This window comes from Strongylocentrotus purpuratus, unplaced genomic scaffold (assembly GCF_000002235.5).
Source record: "Strongylocentrotus purpuratus isolate Spur 01 unplaced genomic scaffold, Spur_5.0 spur5_scaffold_14, whole genome shotgun sequence".
NCBI lineage: Eukaryota > Metazoa > Echinodermata > Echinoidea > Camarodonta > Strongylocentrotidae > Strongylocentrotus > Strongylocentrotus purpuratus.
This window is the reverse complement of record NW_022145599.1, coordinates 34,046,031-34,055,847: the sequence shown is the minus strand read 5'-3', so window position 1 is coordinate 34,055,847 and position 9,817 is coordinate 34,046,031. Positions and strand designations below refer to the sequence as shown.

The 9,817-nt window shown below is 38.8% G+C and overlaps 1 protein-coding gene across 1 annotated transcript; it reads right to left on the bottom strand.

Moving 5' to 3' along the window:
- Positions 1-238: 238 nt before the first annotated feature.
- Positions 239-9,397, bottom strand: LOC764662. The gene is made up of 3 exons (XM_030984799.1): positions 9,032-9,397; positions 3,114-3,308; positions 239-2,209 (listed from the first exon to the last, which is right to left on the bottom strand). The coding sequence occupies exons 1-2, from the start codon at positions 9,356-9,358 to the stop codon at positions 3,159-3,161; spliced, it is 477 nt and encodes a 158-aa protein (XP_030840659.1). The 5' UTR covers positions 9,359-9,397; the 3' UTR covers positions 239-2,209; positions 3,114-3,158.
- Between the last annotated feature and the right edge of the window lie 420 nt (positions 9,398-9,817).

Sequence of the window (9,817 nt, the reverse complement as noted above, 5' to 3'; positions counted from 1 at the left end):
CACATTGCTTCCATTACACTTTATATCAGTGGAATCCAGAAATAGTATTATTAAACGGTGGGGAGGGGTGAGGGGGCGGTGGTCTTCCCCGGACGAGGGGTGTAATTTAACATCAGGTCATGCCGTTCAGTATAAGTGGAGGGAGGGGGGGGGGGGGGGAAGTGGGTGTACCCCGACCTCAACCTTTGTTACAGAGTAATTAAGTAATCACACAAAAAAACATCATTTAATACACAAATTTATTTGACGAATACCTTTTATTCAGACACCTAAAAGTTTGTGTGTTGTGGTGCAAAGTTGATGAAAAGTGTGCTGATGATAAGTTTCTTTGAGCTTTATTTTCGATCAGAGTTATTACAACTTTCAGGATTTTGACGACCAATTCTTGACATGTTCTAATCACAAACACAATACAACGCAATCAAACCCTATACAAAATTCACACTTTCTTCTCCAAATTAATATGCATAAATCAAAATAATTGTTCTTGAGGTCAATATAGTTGGTTAAATAAAATAATTTGCTTTTGAAAAGATACGATAATGCTTGTCTATTCTGTACACGAACTAAACAGCAATAACATACTACGAACTAAATCAAACAAAGAAATTGTAAACATGCACAATGATTATTATATCGGAGCTCAAAAAATGAATAAGGACGGCTAAAAATAAAATATGTACAAAAATAATGATTTATGCTCTTCCAAGTGAAGTCTTTCAGTATACTTTTGCAGCTATAAAGGCTCTATACAATAAGGTTCTTACTCTACTATATATTCTATAATATGATTTGAACTTTACTCTAAATGCTGCCAGCATTGTACTGGCATTATATTGAATATACTCACGCAACATTGCCTTACTTTCTGTCCCTCTGGTACAATCTGATAAAATATGCATATGATTACTACACTCCCCCCTACATTAGCCTACAACATACTAAATTTCCAATCATTAATGTAATATATAACACACTCCATACGATAACATAAATACGAACAAAGCCTTTCAAACATGAACTCGCAAGGACATTTTATCCCATTAATTATACAAGCTGTCAAAGAAAATGTCAAACTAGACATGTTACATGCTACGTTCTTTTAACAAAAGGCTAATGCCTTTTCCTTTTCAAATTACCCTTTTCTGCTTTTTTTTAGGTTAAATATGTTTCTTTTTGCAATTTTTTTGTTAGTTTTATTTTTGAAACATGCGTAGAGTAAAGCTTGAAAATCGAAGTGGAATAGCTCATGTAAGTTGGTAAAACCGATTTGTTACATAAGAACGAAATGGCGTTGATATGAATGCTAAACAAGTGACAGAAAGAATTATGCAAAATTTACAGGAATTGTAAATGGTACAAGTCGATGGAATAATTTAATAAGAATAATTGTAGGAGAACGTTCTAGATCCAAGACACCACATAACGATAAGTAAAAAATTATTATACTTAGATGATTAAGATTATCCTAAAGAGGAAGTGTATTATAAATAATTTATTTTAATGAATCTTTAGTATTAACTCACCTACAATTAAACAAATATGTCGTGCTAGTAGAGACAATATTTATGATCAACGGGCTAACAATATTATTAATTTCTTGTTCAAGTGCGACAAAAGTATGTACACAGACTAAAATAGTTTTATATGAAATCTGAAAGGTAGCACGTTTTAGAGAAATAAATATTTCAGGATCATAGAAGATTTGTTGATGTTGTTGTTGATCCCAAGTATGAGATAAAGAGGTTACCATCCACTTTTGGTCAGCATATTAAAATAAAATAAAATCGTAGAACAGATAATTGAGAGTTTTTGCATGTATTTCCAATGTTTTAAAGAACTACATTAAAGAACGACTGACAATATTCAAAACCTTTCCACCTTCAGTAAAGCCTCCTTTCCTTTGTAAAGTTGTAAAGCCTCTTGTTTATTCTTTCTAAACACAAAGCTGCTAGTATGCATATTTAGACGCACGATTTGAATTAATTAGTGAATGAATCTTGGCGGTTCGTTGATCACAGCCGAGTCTTACTGTGAAAGTTCCAAATGTTTAGTTCATAAATTATGTACGATTGACCGGGTTAGATTCCGCGTAGTTAGATTCCCTTTCAGATTGGTGCCTATTCTGGTTGAGTATGTTGTGGTTGTTTTAGTTGGTTTGTTGTTGAAAGTTTTGACGAGTCTGTAACCCCTGGATGAAGGTTTGTACCTGTAAATGATAACATGGATTTGAGATTAGAAAATAAACAGTTGCCAATGAAGTGGGATTATATTTTCTTTAAACTTTTTTTATGAATTGATTGTGACAATATGATTTATTCTTAATCGATGAAGTGTTTATCGAATGGAACTTTACTGATCAATATTTACGACTCTGCATGTCGATCAATAAGGTTCTGAGAAGATTATGAACTTCATCCAATAAGAATAAACCACAGTGTCACACTCATTTCATGAAAAGAAGTATCACATTTTATGGGCGACATTGTAAATTATTTTTGCTTAGAAAACTCAAATTTCCATAACTCTTTTAAGACCAAATGATATTATAATACTGTGGAAAATTTGTGTCGGGAATGTAACAGAATGTCCAGGGCCAGTCACTCACGAGTTCTCTAAACTGGGGATAGCATAGGTCTAAGATTGAAACAAAATTGAGAAGCGATATAGGGAAGATATAAATTTAGGAACAACAATATCCGTTTAATCCCTATAATGCGCCCGGCTACTATAGGCTGTTAGATTGAGAGACAGATGATAATTATAACGAAGGGATAAAAAGAAACGAGTGACAACAAAGCTGGGAGAGGATGAGAGAGGAGAGGAGAAAGTGTGCGAGAGAGAAAAAGAAAGGGAATGAGAAAGAGAGAGAGAGAGAGAGAGAGAGAGAGAGAAAGAGTGAGAGAGAGATAGAGAAACGGATAGAGATTGTAAGAGGGTATCCAAAAAGGAAAAATGCAATTCTTCTCAAGCTTTCGTTTGAAATAATCTCATTTTGCCACTACACCTTGCCCTTGAGATAAACTTTCTCCCCATATCAATTTTGTAATTATTTTTTTTATTTCATTCTTTTAGGTAAAAAAACGAACATGCCAAGAATGAATTTAACTTACCTCCCCCCATTGTGGCGAAATCTTTGGTTCCTGTATGCTGCCATCTTACGGCTGATAGAAGACATGCCCCACTGCGCTGTATCTGCAACGAGCCTCGTACTTCTTGCCGGGTCCAACGCAGTAAGTATGTTGATTGCACTTGCAGCGGAATGTCTTTTTGAACTTTTGCTTACACATGCCTTCAACTCTACAGGGCTGTAAAAAGACGGATAAAGACAATAAGCTAGTGTTAAAAGCGTAACACCAGCGAAACACTTAAATAGCTGAGGGAGGGGGGGGGGGGAGGGGGAGGGGGGGGGGGGGGGTAAGCCGAGAAAGAAAAAGGGGAAGGGAGCCAGCGATGATATAGACAGGCTTTGGAAAGAGAGAAAGAGAGAGAGAGAGAGATGGAGAGAAAGTGTGCGCGTGTGTGCGTGTGTGTGTGACGAACGATCTGTTACACATTTTGCCAAATTATTATACATCAAAGAAAAGCAAGAAGAAAGATATTGTTTCGTGAAAGTATCCTTTGCATATTGATCATGACGTCGCACTCGTGCAAGTCTCAAAACACGTCAGCACCCAATTATATAGTAACAGTAGTTATAGTGTGTTTGTGCCTGTGTGTGTGTGTGTGTGGGGGGGGGGGGGTGTAAGATGAGTAGTTGACACAAGGGCAGAAAGTGTGACGAAGAAGAAGAAAAATCGCATTACGAAAATTGAAAACCTGTTAATTTTTCTCGGATGCCGTTATTTCAACGTGACATTATCACGATTTCTATGCTTGTTTCTGCCCCTGCCCGTCAGTCAACTTCCTAATTACGAAATGATGACGTCAATGTTGTGAATTCAATGAGCTGAAAATGATTATCCCCGGCTACTCACTTGGAATCTTAGCAACCATGCATCACCCTTAGTAGTCAACTCCCTAAAAAGATCATCATCACAGTAGGATGGCATGCATGACTTGGGCCGAAACTGCCGTGCTACCATAAGGTGCGATGGCACGTTGTGACTCTATTCATAATCACTTATAAATCATCGGTCAAAGGTCACGATTCATTATCAAAGGCATTACATCACTTGTAATATCAAATGAGTGAATTCATGACTATCATAATGTTATATACCTCACTAAAGAAATCCAGCCATCTGATTGGTCGAAATTGGAGTCGTGGTTTTAGCCATTCCCGTAAAGAAATGAAAAATGCCAATACCGGTTAACAGTCCAAGAGTGAGATCCCTCAACATTTCGGTTACCATGAAATTGGTAAAATTTTGCTGCGATACCAATTGGTTTACGTGTTAAAATGTTCTTTGAGCGAGCGTGGATACCATACAGTGCTTTTTGTCTGCGATTCCCAAACGATTGAAACTTTCAGTCATTTTTCAAGCAAAAATTACAGACAGTGTCTCAGATTTTACGTAATGTTTTAATCAATCTTTACTCAATAAAAGGATAAGGTAAGAATTCTTGATGGATTTTTGTTTCAATATAAAAGACATATAAAAGACATATCGTCTGCTTTAATATTAGAGGTCAGGCGCGCCTCAGGTTCATGGCAGGAGGTGCGCGCGTTCCCTTGAGCATATAAAACAGCTAGGCCTCTCAAAGCAGTTGATATCTCTTTATTTTATTTCTTATTAATAATAGTTCGTTCTTCTATAGCGCATTACCCCGGTCATCGGATTCAGGCTTACCCGCATATGATGAATGCACATTCTCCACTCACTGGGGAGCATTCTAGCCAGGCGTCATTTTACAAGCGCACACTCGCTCATCTAATCACATTAGCTTTCGCATCCTACCGGGTACCCATTAAACACCTGGGTGAAGAGTGGCACATGTAGATCATTGTCTTGATAAAGGACATTAGTGCCGCGAAGGGACTTGAACCGCGGACCTTGCGATCAACAGTCCGGTGACATATCCACTCGACCACGACACCTCTACAGTTCTTAACACGTTAAAATATGGTGCACATCGTGAGGCTTTGAATAATTGTAAACCCAAGCCAATTTCATCAATGTTGTTTTCATTGAAGATAGAAATTGCGAACCCATTACCTGGTAAGGTTTTCAGCTTGTTGGAGCGCGCATATTACTCATCACCACCATTGGTTTTGTTTACTGCAAATAGCGCAAATACAATTTGTCCAATATTAAAGAAGTTTGATATGTCACCCAATGAGCTCGTTAAATGCGCCATTAGAAAGGCGATTCAGGTAGACAATACCCCTTCGAATATCACCCCTCCTACAACAATTAACCCCAGACTAAATAGTGTGGTACAGTATGTCACTGAAACAGCTCCCGTAGGATTTTTGTGCCAAAGTTGATTTTTTTTTTGCATTTTTGGATTCATAGGGGTCCAAGCTATCAGAAATTGATTGGGTTCAAATTTTCCCGCAGACACCAAATTTCCCTATTGCACGTTATATAAGCCATTTTGGCGCCCAATATGGACCCCCCCAGGAAATGAAGGAGGGGTCCGAAAATTTGAACCCCATCATTTTTGGCCAATTGGGACCCTTTTGAAGCCAAAACAGCAAAACAGCAACAACAAACTAGAAATGCAATCGTGTCGCAACGATGTGCGTGCAATGACGCCGTGTTTCTACGTGTCAAAGGAAAGAGCTTCTCTCGGACTATCCAGAGCAATTTGTACGAAGTCTGTAGCTTCTGTAATATTGGAGATAGGTAGGGCGAAAGAAAGGCCTCAACAGTGACCTTGATGGGATGGTAGTGACTATGCCTACGAAGTTTGAAAGAAATTGGGATAGGGGAAAGAACCTAGAAAGGGCTTGCAAGCACTGCGTGCAAAAACCAATGGGATTTGTTGCATGTTCGTCATTGCAGTCAAGATCGTTCTGGGGGCCAAAAGCGTGAACCCGATATGCCCCATAGACAATTCGTGTAATGTATGGGCGGAAAACGTACAGGATCTGTATTATGACCGGAGTTAAATTGTTTTTTCTCTCTCTCTTTATGTCTCTTTATGGGCCGTATTTGGTATCATTAGAAAGAGGATTTCATGGTAGTTATTGTAAACAACTCTCTTTTTTTCTATGATAATCCTATCGAAACACGTGATATAAAATATATTTATAGGACAAAATGGCGTCTTAAATGGCCCCCTTGACCAATTTCAAAAATCCGGCCAAGAGGTGCCCTGCGTATTGCAAATCGGCATGTCACTGCAAATTTTCAAGGAAAAAAAAGGACGTTTAAGGGGCGAAAAGCAGTCTGAAAAAATGACGTCATAGCCGATACATGTTAGATTCGGGCGGAAACTCGGCGGAATTCGTGTAGTGACCTTTGTTCAAATGCGATTTACTCACAATTTTCAGTGTGAACATATACTATACTTGGTATCAGTCGAAAGGGCACTTCATTGCGGTCAGTTTGACACCATTATTATCTGCGCGCAATGTATTGCACGCATTAAACGCGCTATTACGTAATGCATAGTAAATTCATCATTTTTGGCGATTACTTTGCGCTGACATATTCGAATTTTACCAAACTTGGCGGACAGTTGTCACGTATATGGATACATATGTCTGCCAAGTTTCATTGATGTAGATATAAAGATCGCTAATTTAGAGCAATTTGAAGTTATTTCTCAATTTTCTTGAAAATGGCGAATTTGGAGGGCATTTTTCGCAAAGTCGGTCAGTGTTAGGGTATATAATTTTGTATATGGCTGGAAAGGGCATATCTTCAAGTATCTAAATCCAAAAAAGGGTACGGGTTTGCCAAGCCATTATGGAGATACGGCCACAGACAGAAAGCCAATTCCCAGAACTTTAGAGGGCGCTATTTATGTTGTGCAAAGCCATTGGAGCGTGAAATTTGGCATGGCTATGTGCAATTATGAGATAAAGATACTGTAAGATTTAAATACAAAACGGAATTTATATGAGAAAGTTATGGCAGTTTTAGATTATTTAGGGGTCCATTTTTCAAGAACTTGAGAGATTTTTGACGGAGTCGGTTTTAGATTTGAATTTCGAGTATGAAGATGGCATTTTGAAGGTCAAGTCATCTGTCGCAGATGAAAGAACATCTCTCAGACTATCTAGAGGAATTTGTTACAAGTTTGTAGGATCTAGGATAGTGGAGATAGGAAGGAAGATATAAAGGCCTTAAAATGGACCAGAAACGGACAAAATGGTGCTTGGACGGTCATGCATGAGTGATTTCCAAAATCGAAGAATGTAGTGACCTTGATGAGATGTTAGAGACCATGCCTATGAAATTTGAAAGGAAAAGGACATGAGAAAAGCACCTAACTAGGAGTCACAAACACTACGTGCTAAACGAATGCGATTTCCAGACGATAAGGATAAGGAAAAGGAAAAGGAGAATATTAATGGGGCAGAATGTGAACGAAAACAAGGCAATGACGAAGGTCGTCATTGCAAAAACAAAACAGGAAAAAACAAAATGGCAACAAATCCTACGGGCTTACATACCATACCGCACTAAAAGCCCCGCAATAACTTCCAACTCAAAAATCACACTTATGACTTTAATGAATAGTAAGTCTTTGAATTAGGCATAGGAGAGCTGTCTCGGGGTATTTGCCAGGGTTAATAAATGTCCAAGGGGTACTTGTCCTCATGAGTTAGCGTACAGGGCAATTGTCCTAGTGCATCTTTCTCCAAGGGTAAGTTGTCCTAGACAGGAATTATTTAAAGCCCCTCTGTACTAGTTTGGCATGGAGGGATTAGACCTCCCCGCAAGGTCACTGGCAGGTGGTTATCTCATCAAATCAGCTCTCAATTAACGTAAGAAAAAGGGCATCATGGGGATCAACGGGTACCGCTTAGGCATTGTTGGCTGTATAGAGGGCGCAAATAGCTATACGTAGTGCAGTGGGGCTTTAAGTTCAATGACCCTGTTTCATATTGAGGCCTATTGATAACAACTGAGATATTGTTTGCTGTGAATTGAAGGGGAAACCAAATCCATGCATGGCCGAACATGGAAGGAGTTTGTCATCACTAATTGATAAAAAATAGCTCCAATTAGGAAGCATAATGACCCTCTAGTATTGGAAAACTATCGCCTCATTATACCTACTAAGAGCAGTTAATGAGCTCATTCATGTTTATGGGTACGGATGATTGACCATTTGAAGGTCGATATGCCCAGCTGAGCTCATCGTAGTTGACTGCCTCGACTGTTTTGGAATTCATCGCAATGGCTTCCGCGCCTGCTCTCACACTTGCTAGCTAATATCCCCAATTCACTAGAAATGCATGGTAGAAGCGTGGTAGAATTTCCCTACAACCTTATATTTGATTTTACTACAACTTCTGCTGTAATCTACCTGCGATAAAGGTGATGGCGATATAATGCCACATTCTCGCCCCATTTCGAGACCGATGACATGCACTGCCTTTGCAATCTAAGTAATAATAATATGAGGCTCATACGTTTAACAAACCCTCGCCACAGTGGTACTGCGAGCGGGGCAACTTTGATTTGGTCATATAATATTGTGTAAGGAAAGCGCGCACACACATCACAGCTGAAAAAAGAAGAAGAAAACAAAACAAAAAACAAGCAAACAACATCTGTGAAATTTGAAATTTGTCTGTTTACGAAGTCATTTTCCGTGCTGGAGTTGCTCTTTTCTTGTTTTACTAGATAACGATTTAATATCAAAGGTTAATCTATAATTTAAAGTGGAAGTCCACCCTGATATAAATTTGGTTTTAATAGAAACAGAAAATGGGAGAACAGGTCAGTGAAAGTTTTAAAAAATTCCGATTAAAAAAATGTTGTGACTTATCTTGCGAGCTATTGGCCCTCCCATATTTGCCCTGCATTAAAAAACTTCAAACATGCATAGTTTCCCTTAAGAAAATTTCCAAATATACATTCACCTTACATAATATAAGTGTTGCAAATATTAAATCAAATCTCACCAGGAATGATGTGTATGCTGTAATGGATCGGTCCAGTGAACTTATACCCATAAAATTCTTATTCCACCTTGCTCCCCTCCTGTCTCGCTCGTAGAGTTCTAGAAGGTAGTCCTGCGCAGTCTGTCCTTCCATTGGCATCATTCTTTTATCTTCTTCTTCCCCGATCGCTCCAGCTTCCATCATCGGCATCTCATCGATTCCTTCTAGGTCGGCATCACCGAGGAGACCGGCGACGTCTCCGGCGTCCTCTAATTCGAAGGCATAGCCTTGGACGAGCGAGATGAGGCCAAGACTCAGGCAGAGGAGTAGAGTGGTGTTTGGTGCCATGTTTTGTCACAGGTTTAGGCTGATATCGCTTGGGGTGGTTCTTTGCTTCAATGGATTGCTGTGGACTGGTTTGATATCCCTAGTTTTACCTGTGGACAGATATAAAGAGAAGCGATTAAGAGAATTTAAGAGACAGAGAGACAGCGCGAGAGAGGGAGAGAGAGACAGAGAGAGAGAGAGAGAGAGAGACAGAGAGCAAAGTCAAATATATATCAAAGACATATTGCAATTTATTGACTGAGTGCATTCATGTTGCATTAAGCAACACATGCGAGAAGGGGCATACCCTCAAGGTTAAATCAGAAACGATCGAAGAGACATGTTATATTTTGCGAATAATCAGTCCATTATTAACAATAAAATATAATGCATGAATAGAACAATTGTTATCATTAATTATTGATCAACTGCCTAGCAACCAGTCATCGACCGGTCCTTTCTGAAGCATTTTGCGATGGT

What these genes read in the sequence shown, in the direction of transcription:
- LOC764662 (XM_030984799.1), bottom strand. Translation starts at nt 9,358, where the DNA reads ATGGCACCAAACACCACTCTACTCCTCTGCCTGAGTCTTGGCCTCATC. An exon ending in CAGCATACACATCATTCCTG is followed by an intron (nt 3,309 to 9,031) that starts GTGAGATTTGAT and finishes GTCTTTTTACAG; the next exon opens with CCCTGTAGAGTTGAAGGCAT.